The 20360-nt window shown below is 52.5% G+C and overlaps 1 protein-coding gene across 1 annotated transcript in view; it reads right to left on the bottom strand.

The window, feature by feature from the left end:
- The window catches only part of DOCK4 (dedicator of cytokinesis 4), a 201557-nt gene that overhangs the window by 42816 nt on the left and 138381 nt on the right, over positions 1 to 20360 (bottom strand). Inside the window, exons 22-29 of the mRNA XM_087821264.1 lie at positions 19788 to 19958; positions 15981 to 16173; positions 15166 to 15293; positions 12905 to 13039; positions 12252 to 12350; positions 6609 to 6703; positions 2398 to 2473; positions 217 to 317 (exon numbers count right to left, since the gene is read on the bottom strand). Of these exons, the coding sequence (XP_087677390.1) occupies positions 217 to 317; positions 2398 to 2473; positions 6609 to 6703; positions 12252 to 12350; positions 12905 to 13039; positions 15166 to 15293; positions 15981 to 16173; positions 19788 to 19958 (998 nt within the window). The remainder of the gene's footprint in view (positions 1 to 216; positions 318 to 2397; positions 2474 to 6608; positions 6704 to 12251; positions 12351 to 12904; positions 13040 to 15165; positions 15294 to 15980; positions 16174 to 19787; positions 19959 to 20360) is intronic.

Consider the following 20360-nt stretch of genomic DNA (forward strand, 5'->3'; position numbering starts at 1 on the left):
AATCCTGAAAGACTGAGGACACGCAAAAAAATATTTAAGTAAGTTCAAAATATTGAAATTCCCAGGAAAGGCTGCATCTCGGCCTCTCGGTCGTGACCTCTCGATGGCAATTTCCAGTCCTGGACATCCGACCTGTGAATCACTTGCCCAACCACCTGTAAAAGGCACCCCACGTGCCATGCCGCGGGGGCCTCCTGGGTACACGCGGGTACTTACTTTTCTAATACCTTTTTCTTTTTGGAAGGCGTGAACATCTCCAGCTGCAGGCACAGCTGGTTTATGAAAATGACCGCGAGGTAAAAGTAGGAATCCCAGATCTGAAACAAGAGGAAACGGTCACCCGCGGGGGTTCCAGAAACATTACGGGGGACGTGGCACGACAGCTGGACTCACTGCTGAGGTGGTAAGCGGGGGGGATGCAGCTGATACCAGACTGGTCCCAAGCTGTTAACAGCAGGGGCTGGAAACGGGTGCACGGGGCTCCTGATGGTCCTCGCTCTACTTTCACATGTGCTTTAAATTTGCCACAACAAAGAAGCCAAGTGAATAAATACTATCTTCCTCTATTGCTTCCCGCTGTGTCCCAGGCTTCACGAGCTCCCCAGTATGTGCTAAATGGCACGTGTTTCGTTTCTCTTATAACCTCAGCATCTCCAAGGAGGCAGGGGTAGGAGGTGAATTACTTTACTCCTGTGTGAGTTCAATTTTGGAGCTCCTTTCAACGTAGAGTAAATTTTTTTTTTTTTAAAAACATACATTTCTTTGGAAATGCTAATTTCTTTAAATTCAGACAAATATTTTCAGTCAAAGCTTTCTTAACCCCAAAACAGCCTCAGAAAGAGATGGGAATAAAATTCCTGGCAATAAACTTAACCAAAACCATGTAGGATATAAGAACAGGAAACTACGTCTCTACTGACACCGTGCAAAATTAAAAATAAATAGGAGAAATATTAAAAAGGGTCAGTATCTTTCATATACAAAGAGCTCTCACAACTAAAATGTGTGATGGGACCCCAGCAAAATAAAGAACAGAGGTCCAGAGCAGCAATTCACAAAATACGAATGTTAGTCAACCACTGGTCAATAACTAATAACTAGTAACTCATCTATAACTAATCACTAGTGAGAAATACAAATTAGAGCAAAAAAAGGTTTTACTTCTTATCAAATTGTCAAAAAAAAAAAGTTGTCTCTCCCAGCGTTGGTGTAGATCCAGGTAATCAACGGACTGGTACAACTTTAACTCAGTAATTCCACTTATGAATGTTTATTCAAATAAATAATTAGAGACACATGCCAAGTTTATTTTTTAAGAATGTACATAAAAAGCCTGGCCGGGCGTGGCCCAGCGGTTGAGCATCGACCTAGGATCCAGGCGATCGGGGTTCGATTCCCGGTCAGGGCACATGCTCGGGCTGCGGGCTCGATCAATGACTCTCTCATCATTGATGTTTCTGTCTCTCTCTCTCCCTCTCCTTTCCTCTCTCTGAAATCAATAAAGATATATTAAAAAAAAAAAAAGAATGTACATAAAAAGAGTAATTTATAAGAGCAAAAGACTAAAAACAACCTAACTGTTAAAAAGTAGAGCTCTGGTTATGAAATTTTGATACATTAATTATTATAAAGTACGATATAAAGAAATATTATGCAACCATTAAAATTCCATTTTTTTTTTATTGTATTTGTGGTTTGGTTTTGCTTTTGTAGTTTCTAGTTATCCAACAAGGGCATTTGATGAAATGTTTAATGTGGAAAATGTTATTTAAAAAAGAGTAAGAAATAAAGATGCCAAGTAAAAGGCCTCATGAGGGCGTCAGCACGGGCCTCGCCATCCCCGCACCATTTACCGCTGGCCACTGAAAACACAGGCGGTCAAGGGCTCTTAGCGACCCAGGCACGTCACGTTCTATTACGGACGCCAAGTCTGCCTTAGCGCATGTTCCTGGTCTTTCTCTCCTTTCCTTCTCATTAATTTATTCTGAAAAATGGGAAAGTGGAAAAGTAAAAGAAGGAATGGGCTTACTTTTAAATGTTTTCTTCATATAAGCTCTATCTTAAGATATGTCTTAAAACGTCACGTCCTGAGTCCCCTCTGTCATGCTTGGGGGTCGCCCAGAGGAGAGCGAGTGAAACAGGCCGGTAACGGGACAGGCGCCGGGATTCCCACCAGGGGGCGCCGGAGCCGGGCCCCGACTTGCTCACAGATACAATGAAAACCCTCCTAGAACCCGTCACGGCGAAAGCCTAGGCGGCCCAAGATTAACGTGAGGCGGCCGGACTACATCTGCTTTCCTATGATTAGGAGAAAACAAATACGTGGGGCAATTTCCTGCGTAGCACGGAAAACCTCCTGGCCCAAGTCGGACAGTGAGTGGTGTGAGCGATACTGACCTTGTAGTCGAAGTTTTCATTTAAGAAGTTCTTCCGAAGCGCGTCTGACAGGTAGAGAACCGTCGTGATGATAACACTGGGGACAGAGAGGACACGCGGCACGTTAGAAACGCCACAGTAACGAAAATCACTCGCTAGATGGGAATGGAAACAACTAAGACGAAAGGAAGCTTTCAGGGCGCCTGTGGGGCAAGACTAGATAATTCACATTTGAAATTAAAGGGGGGGGGGGGGAGATGCCTGGCCAAAAAACACACACCAAAAAAAAAACCTACCACTGAAGCTCTTTGTAAGGATCGATACTCTATTTTCAGTATTGATCTTCGCGCTACTTTCACTGACATCCACCTGCTCAGGCCCCACCATCTCTTACCTGCTGGCTGTACTGAGCCCCTAACCGGTCCTTCCTGCTTCCTCCCCCCAGTGTCTGGGCCCTGTGGTCGTCTTTCAAGGTCACCTTTCTTCACTGGGTCCTTCCCCCCTCATATTTTAGCCACACGAAGCAGTCTTTCAGTTCCCTGAATGTGCCATATTCACTGACCACAGGGCCCTTGCATGTGCTCTATTCCTGCTGCCCAAACACCTTCTTTTCAGCCATGTGCATGTCATCTCTGGCTTTCACTGTGGCCCCAAGTTCCACTCCCTCATGAAAGACCCCTCCTGTCCCAGTCTCGAACACAGGACCTTCCCTGATCATCTCAGGGAACAGCGCTCTCGCTCCTTAGGGCATTTCTTTGATACACCAGGCCCTGGGCGGTACTTGCTGCAGGAAGGGACCGAAGGAGGAAAGGATGGCTCCCCTACGGACCGCTGATTCCACGAATCCTTGTTTGCTGTACGGATGTCATCTGAAAGCTAAACTGGTTCAAGGTAACAGGCGACCAGATAATTCAGCGTTTGGCGGGAAAAACACACAAAAGGAACCGCGGGCTATGTGTGAAGCCAACGGGCAAGGGCAAGACCCTCCACCGCAGGCAGGGCCGTCACTTCCCTCGGGCACGTCTGCCCGGAGGCGCCTTGGAAACAGGCCGAGCTGCGCTTTCCTTTTGTTCCGCGCTCCGCGGTGCGCGTGGGGCGGGGGCGGAAGGGAGCTCGCCTCAGTGTCCTGTATTTCTGGTACTGAGCTTTCATCTCCCTTATGTTCCTTTTTTCTCAGATCGAGCACTTGTCCTCATTGGAAACATCTACCAAAAACATGCCGTGGGCACAATATAGCTTTGCCAGCAAGCAAGAGAAGTCATGTTTCCTGTCCTTGTAAAATTCCACAACATCAGGCGGCACTAAGCAAAGCTCAGGCGCGCCCCCAGGTGGCGGGTCGCAGTTCCCGGGGACTGCACGTCAAGCAGGAAAGCACGGGGTTCGGGACGACACCGTTTAGGGACGGAAGTTGAGGGCATGTAACGTACTTGAAAACACGGGGAGGAAGAAGCATCGCATAAAACAATACCTATTTGGAGGGATGAGCTATTGCATTGAGTTCAAGGCAGGGCGATGGGGACTTATTAACTCGACATGTATGGAGCACACAGGTGGGCAGTCAAGGGGGAGTTGGTGGTAAAATGCTTCTCTGAGGGGCCTTGGTCACCCATCTATCTAAGGACATTGGTTCCACAAAGGCCAACTCCAGAGATGGAGACTCAGCTCCTGCAACTCGCCTACACAGCTAAGCCGAGTGGGGGCTCTTTCTCTGCAGCGGATGCTCTTCAGCACATTCAACGGGTCCTTAGCATCTCTCGGAAATGTGTTTTCCTACCAAATCTTAGAGAAGTTAATATTTTTTACAGATAAGGCTCACATATTGGAAGGCTTATTTGCGGATTCTATTGCATTTATAAAGTAAGGGAAACATCATGTGCTTTCATAACTTGAGTGAGATATGGTTTGGGTGGGGGAGGAGAGAGGAGGGAGGGGTGTGGACCAGCGGAGAGCAGGTGGCCTGCTCCAACCCGGCAGGTGCTGCCCCAGGCCTTAGAGTCCCGTCTATGAGTTAGGTTGGACTGGCCACGGCCACGGCCACGGCCACAGCTAGTGGGAAAGCGATGTCCGATTCCTATCGGCACAGACTCGGGAGGCAACGGGATGAGATCACTGCATTTAGCAAAGGCCGCTGGCCTGGTTCCTGGCATGGCCACGGGAGCATCTTCTGGTTGGACGTCTACACAGAGCCCGTCTCCACACGATCAGACCCCTGTGTGGGTAACACTGTAGATGAAACTTAGAACATAATGTGTTTACTCAAAAGCAGGACCTACACTTCTAGGTGTGTTGCCCACTCGTGTGATCCTGACGTTTCATAAACAGAGCAGAGATTGGGGGCGGGGGGGGGGGCAGAGAGAGAGATGACATTTAATATCAAAAAGCCACATGGTTGCCATGGTTTCAGGAAGCTCAAGCAGAGCCTGGGTACGTAAGAAACAAAATGTCAAATTTACTTTCTGTTTGAATTTCTGCCACTGAAAATTCTAATTCGGGTCAAAACGTCCGTCTGCGCACAGGGAGGCAGGATGACAAATGACGGTGCTGTGGGATGAAGGTGCCAGCAACCTGCATCCCCTCCCTGCGGCTCCCTGGGTCACCTCACCGCCTGCCCCGGGCCCCAGGACATGTTTGGTGACGAGCCCGGATACAGGACTGACAGCTCCCACGTGAATCTGCAGCATCAGACGCGCAGATGAAACACCTGACTCCACTCACAGACCCCCCCACCCTACACGTGCCAAATGCTACGGAGAACTCCTTCGGGAGGCCCCATGGTCCTCAGAATGGAAAAGCTGCTTCTGTACTTGTGTAACACAGAACATGCCCTATTATACTATCTGTTATGTCCGTTTTTAAAAAATATGTTTTTATTGATCTTAGAGGAGAAGAGAGAGGGAGAGAGAGAGAAATCCAAGAGAGAGAAACATCGATCAGCTGCCTCCTGCACGCCCCCTACTGGAGATAGAGCCCGAAACCCGGGCATGTGCCCTGACCGGGAATCGAACCACAGTTTTTAACACGTTGTTTTCACACCTCCAAGCCTATACCTGGGTCCTGCTCTACACACTCTACTTGTCATATCTAATCACAATCAAATGGCTCTTCCACCATCGTACCCGGGCACCCGGGGGAGGCTCGGGGGTCCCTGGCCTGTGGGTGGAGAGCTGCGGCATCCCACCTTCGCCCTGCGCGTGAGGGTGCTGGGGACGGAGAAGGGGAGGCAGAAACAGGCAACCGTGGGACTGGGCGTCAGAGGCCTGTGGAATGGGGTGAACTCCAAGCACAGAAGTGAAGACCAGGCCAGTTTCCTAAGGACTCCACCCTCCCTCCGCACCTGAGACAACGGAGACAGGAAACAAGCAAGTGGTGACCTCCGGGCGTGCTCTCGGGGACGTGCCGGCCCCGCTGACCGCCCCATCTCCTTTCCTGGTTCCTGCTCCCTCGAGCATCGACTCAGATCATGTCTCGTATTTGCTGGACATGCTTAACACAAGCTAATCTTATCAGCTCCCCCCGAAGATCCAGCTTCCCATCCTAACTTCCCAAATGTCTCTCTCCAGTTCCAAACTTCCCTCCGAGCACTATTTTCAATTCCCCACGGGCCCCATCACTGAGATGCCCAAAAGGTACTTCAACATGCACAAGGGTCCTGCATTATCCCCGGGGATCAGCACGTGGCAGATGCTAAATGCAGTCTGCTGAGTTCAGGTGAATCAAGAAACATCAGAAATAACCCGTGTCCAGCAACAGGGCTGGTTAAATAAACTACGGTATGTCCATTTGATGGAATAGTATACAGCTGTAAAAAAGCAGAAAGGAATGAGGGGCTTTGTATGAATTACTGCTAAAAGATTGCCAGGGTTTTGAAGGAAGGAGTGACGTACAGAGGAGCCTGCCAGGCTCTGAGTTAGGGACCCCGGCACAGGGGCCGAGGGAGGACAAGCCAGAGACTATCAGGGGGTCGCTACGGGCTGGGCCGGGGATGAACAAGCCGGGGGGGGGTCTCAGTGCACCCAGTTCTACTGTGTGGCTTTTGAACCATGTTACTGTATCTCCTAATTAAAACAAACAGTCATGAATTTTTAAAGAGTGAGAGAAGGTCATTCAGAGGCAAAGAGAAAGGAGCCCAGGACTTGGAGGTTCCAAACCTGAGACCAAACTAGAGACCTCGTTTTGGACTCTGCTCTGCCCGAGACGATGAGCTTCGAGTGGCGCCAGGGTAAAGGTCTTACTTGTTAGCCACCAGCCGCATGACCGTCCAGTCCTTCGGGAACATCTCCGGGCGAATCAGTATTCGAAATACGGTGAATATCTGCAGCAGGAAGTCCTGGGTGGGGAGGAAACAGGTCGTTTCACTGAGTTATTGGTGATTGTAACACGCACACACGCACGCGTGCCCACCACGCACCCGTTCACACGTGCGCATACGTGTGTGAACACATGCGTGTGCTCACAGGCGGCCACCTGTGTACACGCATGCTCGCACATGCACACGCACACACACAGGCACACACACGGCCTCTGTCGCCATTTCTATGGTAACAACAGAGAAGAAGGGAGCCGGCCTTCGGCACCTGGCCCCGGAGCAATCGCCCCCCTTCCCCTTCTCGGCACCCGATCAGCTGGCTCCCCTTCCCCCGTGGTCCCTGCTCCCTCTCGCGCGCACAGTGGAAATGACTTTTCATTTCTTATCGCAAGACCTCAACGGTTAGGTCTTAGAAGTAACGTGGAGAAGTGGTGACAGGAGACACGCAGGGCAACAGCCTCCTAATGTCGTCACAGGGTCGCAAACACCAGACGGCTCCACTCCCAGAACCGTGAACGTCCCGGCGCAGCCCTGCTTTCCGTCAAGAGGCCAAGAGGCGTCCGCATTTAGAAAGGCACGCTCGTGGGAAAGCATCTGGGGTACACCCGGGCCTCTCGGGGGCACTGAGGCCGCGGCACGAGCGGAAAGCACGCAGCCTGGCGGCCGGAGTGCGCAGGACACACAGGCGCGCGTGGTGCCCATCAGAGCCCAGCCCCAGGCCTCGAAGCTGCGGGACGGTAAAAATGTCCCTTTCTTATGTAAAATTGACTTTTCAATGACAACCGAGTGGGGAGGCATTCTCCACGAGGCGCCACCAGGGGGCGGGCACGTCCAGGGATGCTCTTTCGACAGGTCGCCCCAACACTCTGGAGCGGAAGCTGCCATCGGCCGGCCGTGGGAACGTCTCCCCACCTTGCAGGCGGCGCCCCAGGAGGCGACGGCACACGGTCCTTAGCACACCGCACGGGGTGGAAGACACGGAGCTCAGACTGCCCAAAAGCCACGGGCTCAGCTGAGCTTCCACTTAGATTTATTAACTAGAAACCTCAAGGAATTTTTTTGTAACCTGAAGTGCTGCTAGGGAAATATCTGTAATGAACTGATTGAAGGCAACAATATTTTAGTGTTGCCTAAAATATTTTAAAAATACAACCCCAAACACAAAAGTTGTATGTGTCAAACCCAACGACACATCATGTTAAACACGTAAACTGCTTGAATATAAGGTTATGGTTGCCACTCACATCATCAGGAGACAGGAAGACAGGCTTAAACACTAAGAGACATGCTGGGGGGTGTGTGTGTGTGCGTGTGACACACTCTGGACTCTGATCAGCTCGCGAGTATTTTTGGCATCAGCCCAGATGTTGATACATACGAGCCATGTGGACACGTGCCCACTGGGTGACCCGTCGTAAAAGGGCAAACGGTCCCTGCCATGTCTGCAGAATCACCAGGGACCGCTTCCCAAACGTGTCCCCTGCGGGTCGGGTATTTTGGGAAACACTTCACGTGCTAGACCTCCCCGAGGGTAGTACAGCTGAGAAGCCCTTTCTAAGGTATTTCTGAAACTCGTTCTCAATGGTTTTTCAGCTCTCTTCTGGGCTTCCCAGACACGAACCCAGTCAACCCCGAAGGGGACACCTGCATTTCCCCCTCAGGGCTACACCCCACCCCCATTTCCTATCCTGGTACATTTACTTAGGTGTCACAGAAAAATCGTGAAAGTAGGAAGTCATTTGTTTCATAGTCTGCAATTAGTTAGGGAGAATTTAAATAAGTTGTGCAATGCTGAAGTCTCATCTTTTCTCCTCAAAACTCTGAACAGAACTGGAAGTTGGAGGGAGTACCCTTAGCCGCGGGGTGTGCGTTTGTGCGTGTCTGTGCGTGTCCGTGTGCGTGTCCGTGTGCGTGGTGTCTGTGTGCGTGTCTGTGTGTGTGGGGGGGGTGAGATGTAAGTGGCACAGAGGAAACAATGGCTGAAAGAACTGGCTATAGAAAGTGAGACTTCCAGCTTTCATATGGAAAACGCCACAATAATTAGTGAGTAATACAAGAATAAACTAGATCTCACATCCTCACAACTGCAGACCTACTCTTGCCCCACCCTGTGGAAACATACCTATTTCCCCTCAGAAAACTTTTCAGCATCTCATCCATTCCAGCTCCATCAAACTTTACAGAACCAAACACATTCCCTTTTGGAAAACTTACAGTAAAAATGAAAGGACATTTTACTAAAAAATCAGAAAACTTAGATTTCCGTGGCTCTGCCATTCAACTAGCCAGTGAACTTGGCAACTTACTGAACCTCTTTGGAGCTGAGCTCTTACATATACTTGAAGCATCTGAGGGCTTCCAGGTCTCTTCAAGTTAGAGGAGATCTTTAAAGTTAACATGATCACTTATCTACTCACGCAGCACGCAAAACCTTTCTTATTTCTAAACTGCAGGCTGTCCGTCATAGGTAAGCGCCTCCGGGGAGGCGCACGCTGATCATTCGTTCACCGGCGTTTCTCGCCAGCGCTGGGCACAGGTTCATTTCCAAGGCAGCTCCAGCATCTCGGAGCACTAAGACCGGCCGCGAGGTCCCCCAAGGCCCCCTGGGCCCCAGGGCAGTGGCACCTCCTCTGCCCTCTCTACCTACTTCTTGCACGGATGTGCGCTCTCGCATAGAAGTGTGAAATTATTCTGCACACACAACAGTGAGTAACTGATTCCTTCTATAATTAAGGAAGGCGTTGCTATAATAACAGTGCTGTTTGCCTAGCACAAAGAACTAAGTAGTTTATAACCACAGTTTTAAAATTGGCAGCCTGGGAGCAGTTTCTTTTCTCTTTTGTGTACTTCAAATATCACAACACGGTAATTTAACTGCGATGCCGGTTATTATTCAAATAAGCTTTCAAAATAAACACAGAAAGTGGGAGGTGCTACTGTGCAGAGACACTTTTTTTGTCACTCAAGAGGTTCAAGTAAGAAAGTTCAAGCGAAAACCTCCCAAAAGGAAAAAAAAAAATCCCATATTCAAAGAGAAGAGAAAGCAGGAGCCATTATTGTGGTTTTAGAAATTAGCACTAACATTTATTCATTCATAAGTATCGGGCCGAACTAGGTGCCAGGCACTGCGCTAGAGACTGGGGACGCCCAGCGGGGAGACACGTTCCTTAGTTACTGTGCGAGGCTGTGCCCAGTGCCTGCCGCCCGCCGCCCCCAGCGCTGAAGGTGACCTGCCCTTCCTGCGGCTCACCCTCTGGTGGGAGACACGAACGTGACGCTAAACCCACTGGGGTCTGTGCGCGCGTGCCCGGCGAGGGCACGTCCGAGGGCCGGGCGCTCCACTCGGACGGAAGGGCACTGGCAAGCGCCAGGGGAGGGAGGGGAGAGAGCGAGTGGAGCTGAGAGATGCGAAGGGATAAAGGATGGATGGGGGGGGGGACAGACAAACATGATAAATAAGTAGGGACCAATAAAAGATAAATAAATAAATGGAAGATAAATAAATGAGGGCCATTCAAAGATGAATCGACAGACAGATGATAGATAAATAAATCTCAGTCCGTTTCCACGGTAAGCAGTTGGGAAACTTACCCTGAGGGCCACGTGAGGACCCTAAAGGGTTCTATGCAGATACGTGAGAGGCTCAAAGTCGTGTTTTACAAAGATTTTCTGACAATAAAGTATAAAAAACTGCCTTGTGTTTACACGTGATGTTATGATATCAGGACAGCACCGGTGGAACGTGTGTACATGACACAGAACCTGAGACGCACGGGATTCTGAGATCATGAAACCTGGGTAAGGCACCAGGAGAGAAAACACCGGGAGGGAGGTGGACGGACCAGGACCGTGGCCCCTACGTCAGTCAAGAGCAATGGGGGGGACAGAGCCTGCTCAGGACACATTCCCTTTGCTTATGGTTTAGAGTCAAAGGTTATTTAAAAATTCTCCACGAACGTCAAACGTGTCACACCCAACACTGGGTTTAAGTTCAATTAGGGGTGCTAATAATCAATATCCCACTGCGGTCCTGTCCCTAACACCCACTACTTCAGCGCATTAGGTCCGAGCAACTCTTAAACGGCCTCGATCTTCGAGAGTTACAGAGCGCTCTAACAGAACAAAAACTCTCAGTCAAAATAACTGTACGAGCAAAAACGGCTCGTGAAGCATTAGGCCCTTGTTACGGGAGCCGAGTCACTCCACCAAGACGGCGCGTCCCCGGCTCTGCGCTTAGGACACGAGGGCAGGGCCCGGCTCTCGCGCCCGTCACCAGGAGCACGGGGAAATGACAGGACATCGGGGCGCTCTGTGCTGTGCTCCAACGGGGCGGGGGGTGATTACAGCCTGTGAAGGCCTCGTAAAGAGCGATACCCGGGCTGGGTTTTACAGCAGCAGCTGAAGGCAGGGACGGGATTCCTAAGGGTGCAAATTAGGCGGCAGGAGTGAGGTGGGGGTGGAACAGGGTTTGCAAGCAGACAAAAAAAACAAGACTCAGGTGCATTAAAACTTACGCACACGCCTTGTTAGGAAGAGGCGATGTGAAGGGGCTGGAGCGCAAGGGTTTGGAAAGGACCGAGGCCATGAGGACGGAGGCAGACTGAGGACAGGGGGACTTGCCCACGACCTTGGGCTCTGCCCCGTGGGTGCCCTGAAGCCTCGAGGTTTAAAGTCGGAGTGAGGCTCCATCAGAGAGGATTTTTGAAAGCTGGGGGGGGGGTGCATGGGAGACAAGGACAGGTTATATAACGTTGTACGCAACTTGGGGAACGGTCTGATGTCCCGCTCCGCAGACCTGCGGGGAGTCACGATCAGTCAGCAGAGAACCCGCCGGCTGATTCCACTCACACCCAAGGCCGGCATGTGACAGGTCAGCCCGCAGGGAAGGCGGGGTACAGTCAAACACCCGACTACAGGGCAGGGAAGACGTAACCCCAAGCACTTGTTCGTTCCGCTTTTGCTCGTTTCTAAGGGAATGCCGCGCTCCAGGGAAGGCAAGAGCTCAGGCGCGTGGAGCCTCGGGCCTCGGGCCTCGGGCCCACGCACCCCTGCTGGCCCCGCGGCAGCCGCTGGCCTGCAGGTGCCCGGCAGGTGCCCCACAGGAGCCGAGGGCGCGGGGAGGCGGTCACACAGTGCAGGAGCCATTGCCCAGCCTCTCCAGCAGCGGCCCTGGGCACAGCTGGTCCTTCGAGCGAGAACGCAGCTAAAGCCCAGCAGCCCCGGCAGGTGCCCGAGAACCACCCGCGCTCGGCAGTCACCTCCGTTCAGAGAGCCACGGGGACGCCGGGCAGCACTTTTCTTTGAATGGATGGGAAAGAGCAGGGCCATGAGGAGAGAGCAATGGAAGCGTCCGGGAATCTGCACATACGAGCCCTCAGTGTCAGCCCGGCTCGACCCGCGGCCCTGCTCCGGGAGTTCGCACCGGTTCGGGCACAAACCCACAGGGACGCGTGTCCACACGCACGCCCGGCCACGTCCCCTCCGACGGCAGGACTCGGGAGCCCGCACAAGGATGGGAAACAGCGAGGAAGTTAACAGAGACACTGAAACCCTCTGAGGCGTCACTTACCCTTAGCCCTTCCTTCGTATTGAAACTGTCGAGAAGCTGCTGATAATGTCTGTCCGTCATTTGTCGTAACAGTGACAGGAGACACGCAACAAACTCCCCCTGATTTGAAAGCACAGGAAGAAGCGTATTTTTCAGCGAGGGCGCAGAAAACCGTCAGCCCCTTTCCTGGCCCGCTGAGGTCAGATCGGCCTGACCCCGAACATGCCTGCGCCCGAGATCTTTCCACTGAGACACTTCTCAGCCCCGCTCCCTGTGCAACGGAGACGCTCTGAGAGGCACACGGTCCCTCGCCCAAGGCCCGGCTCCAGGTTCCCGCAGCACCCACCCTCCGCGAGGCACAGCTTTAAGCAACGCGGGCTCTGTTCCGAGGGCCATTCACTGGAAGACAGAGCGATATCCTGGCCGGTGCTGCCCAGTGGTTAGAGCATCGGCCTCTGCACCAAAGGGTTGCGGGTTCGATTCCCAGTCAAGGGAACATACCTTGGTTGCAGGTTCGCTCCCTGCCCCCGGTTGGGGCCCCTGCAGGAGGCAACCAGCCGACGTGTCTCTCTCACATCGATGTTTCTCTCTCTCCCTCCCTCCCCCGTTCCCCTCTCTCTGAAAAGCACCAGAAAAAACACCCTCGGGTGAGAGTTAACAACAAGGGGACTCACAGTGACTTCCTGAAACTGCAGCCGGGTGGCGGAGCCCGACGGCTGCGGGCGGCTGGTGATCTCCAGGATGGTCCTCAGCAGGATGTCCAGCAGGCTGGTCACTATCACGTCTATCTCCTCAAGCACGGACTTCTCCTTAAGAGGGAAAAACCCACGTGTTCAGGAAGCTCTGGCTTCATCGGTACATGAATCTCTCTCTAAGGTACAAGGGGGAAAGCACATCTCCAAACAGAGACTCAGCGTCGGAGATCTGGGAGCTTTGAGAGACCTGGACCTCACCTAAGTCCTAACGTGAGTGACCTTCTTGTACACGAAACAAAGGCATGAGGCAGGTAACACTCGCCTGCGGCACACCCCGGGCTGGGCAGCGGGTACCTGAGACGCACGTAAGAAGGGGGTGAGGTCCTGGGACGCACACTGGGCGAATTCGGAGCCCAGCCAGGCTGCTGGCTCGGCATGTGACCTTGAGCGCACCCGGTTGCCCTTCTGGGCCTGACTCCTCCCTGGAAGTCCTCCTGGTTCTGAAAGTCTATAACTTTTTCATCTCAGATTGTGCTACAATTCCTCTTCTCCACACTTGAATTGCACAGGCTCCAAAACTCTATTTTAAATGCAAATGAATATTCCTATGAAATTTTTTTTTATGAAAAAAAAAAGATCCCCTACATGTAAATATTAGCAAAAGCATTCAGATTCAGTAAATACTATTGGCTACAGACTGGACCTTGTGTCAGTGACCAAGGTGGAGACTGCTTTCCTGAGCAAAATTGCCCCTACCTGAGCCCCCAGGGGGTAAGAGAAACCCAGGCTGCTCTGTGCTGAGTGTAGGTAGTGAACCTGGATTCTATCTGCCCCAGATGAAACTGTGTGTGCAATGCTCCTCCCAAGGAGCCCTCCCTTGCAAATTAAACATTTAGAAAGCGTGAGTTTGAAAGAGCTTTTCAGCTAGATTTTTATGATAAACTTTCTCACACTTGAGAGAAAACTACCAAGATTTCCTTCCAAGAGCAGAGATCCTGCCCTGAATCCCTCCTCTGCTGAGTCTGAGCACTGACTGCGACTCCCAAATTGAAATAAAGACATTTAAAGTCACTCCCCGGCCACTGCCACCTGCGTGCAGTTTTCTGCAGGGAACCGCCTCACCTGACTGCTTCTCACTCTCTGCAGCTGCAGTTTGTAAGAGTCTCTAACCAGGCACCCCCGGCGGCAATTCACGGAACTGGACAGAGGGAGTTTTAAGGCAAAACAAACGCCTTCCCATGGTCACCACTCTGACGCGGTCCCAGGCCGCCCTTGGGGCCGGGGCCAGGAGGCTGCACACAGACCCGCTGTCCCTGCCCAGCCAGCTCTCCTCACACTGTCAGGCCCAGAGCTCCTCTCAGGGGCCAGCTCTGCTCCCACAGGAACGGGTCTTCTCTCCGCCACTCCCACTGGAGTCCCTCCCACGTCACCTGACTGCTGAGCCCTTCAGACAGCCACTGTAGGAGGGACAGAAGTGGGAAACTGCAGCATAGCAGTCACACGGAGGCAGAGCAACAGGCCTCAGCACCCGCGGTCAATGTCACAGGTGAGCTGGATGCTTAAGAACAGCTGCCGGTGGGCAGAGCGGGAGCAGGACATACATCAGACCGCCGACCACAGCCAGGAATGCCCCAAGCTGTCCCCACTGATAAGCCAGCGAGTGATTTTTCGTGATTTGCTCTCAACTTTGAAATCAACGGCATCACATCAAGACTCAGGAACTGACGGAAGCCCTAAGCCACAGTGAGCTAGCGGCTCCCGGGAGGGCCAAGCAATGGTTGCAGGCAAGATACCCCGGCTCCCAGGGCTTTCCTCGGCTCCCACAATGTCCACAGGGCCCGGCGCATGGCCAGGGCCATGCTCAGAACATCCTTCCACACAGGCCCCCGAAGACGTCCCTCCACAAGCCGCAATTTATTCTCGCCACAGAGCCCTCGTCACATCAAGATGAAAGACACGTGTGGGAGGCTTGGAGCATTCTAACCTTCCTAACTGGGGATTCAGCTCTTTCTTGAAATACAAGTTTCGGAAACCCAGGTTATTCGGGGCTACAGCCATCCCCCAAGGTTAAAAAAAAAAAAAAAAAAAAGGCTTCAGAGGCAAAGCACCAAGTCCAACCCAGCCAGAAATAAAAGCAAGGGGTCAGGGGCGATTCATTAGTGCGGTTTCTCTGGAGACACTGAACGTTGCATTTCCCGGGGCCATTCGAGGGAAGGCCCGCGAGGGGCGCGTCCACCTACCGAGCTGTTCTTCTTGATGAGGCAGAACACGTTGCTGAGGATGCGCGCGCACATGATCAGGTCCTTCTGCTCCTGCAGGTGCATGTGCAGGTGGTGCAGGACCACGGGCAGCAGGATGTACCTGGAGTCTGCGGGAGAAGCCCGTCGGTCAGCCCGCCCGCCAGCCCTGCCTCTCGCTGCGATCATCACAAGGAGTGTAATTATTGCTACATTGTTACCACATGTGGCTGCAAAGGTACGAACTAGAGTCTGGGGAGCGGAAGACAGTAAAATAAGCTACATCTTATCCACCGCAGCAGGAAGTCGGTGGATGACCCGTCTCGGTGGAAAACCAGGAAACGGCCGGAGAAACAAGCCATTTCCGTGTTTGGAGGTAAAACAAACAATTTTTTAAAAACCCTATTTCAATAAAAGAGTGAAAAGCCTCTTGAGTTCAGGAATCATGGGCTGGGGAAAGGAACTACTGTTTTTTAACATCAACCATGTAGTGCTAGTTAGTACCTTTTTTTAAAAAAAAAAAAAATGTTTTTATTGATTTGAGAGAGAGAGGAAAAGGGCGGGAGAGAGAAACACTGATGGGAGAGAGAAACATCCACTGGCCGCCTCCTGCACGCTCCCTGCTGGGGATGGAGCCTGCAACCCGGGCATGTGCCCCGACCGGGAATCGCACCAGCGGCCTTTTGGTTCATGAGACGACACTCAACCCACTGAGCCACGCCGGCCAGGGCTCGGCTTCTTTGTTTGAATTGCTTCCGCTGGCCCACGGCCTCGAGGTGAGGGCGGGCTCCGGGAAGCCCCGTCCTGCGGGCGCCCACCTGGGTTGGTGTAGAGCTGGCTCTCCACCGTCTTGCCGATGCACTGCAGCTTCACCGCCTGCAGCGTGTCGTCCACGTGCACTATGGTGGGCAGGCTGCCCAGTGTGTCCTGCACCAGGTTGGCCACTTCCCGGATGTCAAAGAGCTTCAACAGCTCCGAGTACACGGCCGGGAAGGAGCTCAGGAACACAGCCTTCAAAGAGAGAAACCGAAGTCAGCTCCCGGGCGCCCTCGGGAACCAGCTGTAAGACTCCGCGAGTTTGAGACCAGGACAGATCATTTTGAGTGGGAGGAATGTGAATGCCGAATGTTTCCGGTACCTAAAGCTAAAAGGCTAATGTCATTAACATTTAAAAGTGCAGCGAAATGGGACAATCTTTTGAAACGTGCCGAGACACCATAAAAAACTGGGAAATTCTGGAAAATCACTGACATTAGCAAAGCGACTGGCAAAAAATCCCACAGAATCAGTAAAATACAGGTGGAAAGAATGCTCAGCCAAGCCCTGGGATGTCCTCTGGTGTTTCATTTCTTCCAGTAGAGGACTTCGGAGGTGCTCACTTAAATCTCACCCTTTAGAAACCAAACACAATTCCCGAAAGCACTCAATTTATGATTAAAGAGCAAACAGGGCAGGACATCAGAAGGCCTAACTTTGAATAATTATAAAGGCAGTCTTGAGTAAAATACATTTCATTTTCAAAATTGAGCGGTCGGCCGTTAAAGTGTGCTTACACTTCTGGGGGACACACTGTATGTAGTCCTAGCTTGGCTTCTAATCCACCCTGTGACCTTGGGTGAGTCAAGTTTGCCTCCCAGGTTTCGGTCTCATCACCCGGAAATGAAAGGGTCATTAGGACTATCGCTTAGGTGGCTTTGAGGTTTACTGTAAACCCAGGAGTGTGTGTACTAAGGACAATATTCTTTATGAAAAGACAGACACCTGGTCATCGGTTGTTTAAGAAAAAAAAAAAAAGATGCTAATATCAAACCCTAAGGGCACGCCTCAAACACTGGGCTGGGCTGGTACCTTAAAACAAACAAGCAAACTCAGTCTTTTAAAATTCCACCAAAGGAGGGCAGTGGAAGGAAGGTCGCCAGCCTCACCTCCACCTGGGGGGGAAGGGGGTGCGTCTCTAGTACTTGGAGAGCCAAATACCAGCTGGCTGCCCCGTGAGATCTGACGCCGGATGAAAGTAGGTCGAGTCTACCAGTGTTGACGATCCAAACACAGAATCAAGCTCAGATTCACAGGCATGTAATTCATCTCTACAGCTGCAGCAGAAAGATCTAGAAGAGCCAGGGCCTGCTTCCGAGGCCAGAGCCATCCCAAAGCTTGACTCTCAGTAACTACAGATGTAGTCGAATGAATTTGAAATAAATTAACTTAGTATTCCCTGCTAAAAACCGCATTTACATAAGCTCCATTCGCTCTGCAAAGAGCTGAGTCATACAGACGAAGTTGAAAAATAAAATAAAGTGAGCCCAGCGTTCTGATTATTGGAAAGTCAAGCTGACTTTCCTCTGGGACCCTCGAATTGACCATTCGGTCTTTATCCATACCTCTTCACTCCGGAAAAGCACTCGAGTGTGTCTGCAGTGCGAGACGCGTACGTTACAGAGGAAGGAGGGCCGGGAGACTGTTATACAAAAATATCTAAGCTAGGGATGTTTACTGCAAAAATAAAAAGAAGTTCAATTTCATTTTGACCTTAGAGCAAAGCAAAAGTGAGAAACATTATGACTCAGAACTGAAGGCAGGGTTTGGGCCTCAACTCCTCCTGTTGTCCCTCTTTCCCTGGGGTCCCCAGGGTGGGGGCCTGTCCATGGAGTGGGACACCAAGGACCACTATTCCGAGGGCTAAGTCAGCAGCAGCCGAGCCCAGGCGGGGCTCCCAGGGCCGGAGCCGCGAGTGAGCTGGGCGCAGGCCAGGGGGCCCCAGGAGCCTCTCACCGGGACGGGGACGGCCAGGCCTGAGGGCAGTGGTCACTGGGCCTGGGTTTCTCTTAGCATCCAACTAAAATAACGTGATCACATCAAAACTGACAAGCATGGTTGCTGCACAAAGCCCAGCGGCTTCAACAGGGTAGTGCAGATGCTCGGGAACGTCACACACACGTTTTGTGTAACACCGCTTCACGAACCGCTAGGGGCGAAAAAGGGAAAAGATACGATTCCACGAAGGTGCTAAAGCTGCCTCGCTACGTTTTCTTTAAAAAAATGTTTTCATTGATTTTTTAGAGAGAGAGGGGGAGGGAGAGAGACAAAAACATTGATGAGAGAGAGTCATTGATCGGCTGCCCCCTGCACGCCCCCTGCTGGGGATCGAACCTGCAACCCGGGCCTGTGCCCTGACCGGGAATCGAACCGGGGACCTCTTGGTTCATAGGTCGATGCTCGACCACGGAGCCGCGCCGGCCGGGCTGCCTCACTTAAGAGCATCAAGTCGACGTGCTCGCAGAAGCAAGGCGGCCCGCTCCGGCTGCGGGGTACAGGCGGGGCACCCCATCTCAGGGCGGCCGCGGGGTCGGTGGGACACGCCTCAGGGAACAGAATGTTTCTCTAGCTTTGAAGAAGAAAGAACCTCTTCCATCCCCAGGCAGGCATCTCCTGACGAATCATGCCTTAAGGTGACTTAAAAATAAGAATATTTTTCAGATGTGAACTAGGTTGAGTTGTGTCCCTGTAACTGATAAAAGTTTAAAAAAGAAAGCTTAAAACTCAAATTTTCCATAGCTTTTGTAAAAACTTCTGAGAAACTTGATCTAAAAAAAGGCATGGTTGGTGTGTTGGACTCTCCTTTTCAAACATCTGAAAGCGGGGTTAGCCTCGCGGGCAACCGGACATTCACTGAGGTCCCTGGCAAGTCCCTAAAGTGCAGGGACTGACCACTGATGACTGCGGCCAAAGGATATTAAAGAGCCTGAACCGAATCCTTGCCCAGAGGGGAGATCGGTCCTCTAGTGCAGACAAGAGAGTGCCAGTTGGCAAGCGCAGGGCACTGTTATGGGCAGGAGGGTCCACTGCGCGTGTTTCGCCACCAGAGACAACGCTGAAATGGCAAAGCCGCCAAATTACACCGACCCCTGAGGGATCGAGTCCGTCTTCCAATCTCCCATTTTATGTCCCAATTCTCAATGATTAAAAGCCTCTCGTCTCCAGGGGGTGGTCACCGGAGGCTGCTCCCCCCTCTGACAGGTTCATAACCAAATCACGGGAGATAAAAGTGTGTGGGAGGGACTGAGAGACGCGGGGGGAGAGAGTCGGAATCATCTCCCAGGACACGTTCAAGGCCGTGCAGTCTGTGGCGCGGATGGACTCTGCCCTTCCACAAAACACTACAGCGAGTCTCCAGGTAACCGATTTTGGCAACAGCCGCTCGGCACTGGCCAGGTAAGATGAGTCCCAGGACAACCAGGCTCGAGTTAAGCAAAAAAAAAAGCAGGACACAGTGAGTCCCACACGGACAGATCGCCCCGCGAGCAAGGCCTGGGGACAGAGCTCCCGCAGATGGGCTCTTGCGACGCTCGGTCCGCGGGGCTGGCGGTGACGGGGCATCTCATCACGAGCGTGTGTCCCGGGACCCGGGGTGGACACCAGCAAACCCCGGGCTCTCCATCCAGGTGGGACAGGCCCGAGGAAGCCCAGCCCGCGGCCCAGGCCGCTCAGAACCCGGCCCCGGCGGCTCAAGTCAGCGAGGCCACAGGCCACCAGGAGGACGGTGTTTCCCGGGGAAAACCCCGCCCCCAGGCTGCCCAGGAAAACCGGACGCGCGGCCGGCTGCTCAGCAGCGACGGAGGCATTACCTGCGACTGGGACAAGGGCCCGGAGCCCTTGCTCTCCTGCGACAGGAAGAAGCGGACAGACAGGAGCAGCTCCCGGATGCAGCAGCGGAACTCGTCTTCCTTCTGCCCGCCCGTGGCCAGCGAGAACAGCCTCCGGGACTGCACGATGTACTTGAAGATATACTCCTGCGCCTTCGGACGGAACGGTCAACACGCGGCTTTCAGCCGAGGGCAACGCTGCGAGCCGAGCGCCCGCACGGACGCCGGGCACAGCGCTGGATTTTAAGCGGCTGGTTTAATCTCGAGGGGCCTGGGAGGTTCCTGAGCCGCGTTTATATGTGGAAGTTACTGTCTCTGGCGCCGCCCATCGGGAGACCCGGATAGGTCATTTAAAAATTCGACGGGGCGTTGCGGGACGGGAGGGGCTTTGGGGGACCGAGTGGGAAAGGCGAAGGTATTCAGAAGTACACGCTGTGAGTTACAAACAGCCAGGCGCAGGTGACGCACAGCACACGGAGCTCAGCCACTGCTATCGCCATAACTGAAGTGTCAGGTGGGGGCCAGACTTTGGGGGGATCACTTGGTAACTTACAT

This window comes from Miniopterus natalensis, chromosome 10 (genome assembly GCF_054644295.1).
Source record: "Miniopterus natalensis isolate mMinNat1 chromosome 10, mMinNat1.hap1, whole genome shotgun sequence".
Classification (NCBI taxonomy): Eukaryota; Metazoa; Chordata; class Mammalia; order Chiroptera; family Miniopteridae; genus Miniopterus; species Miniopterus natalensis.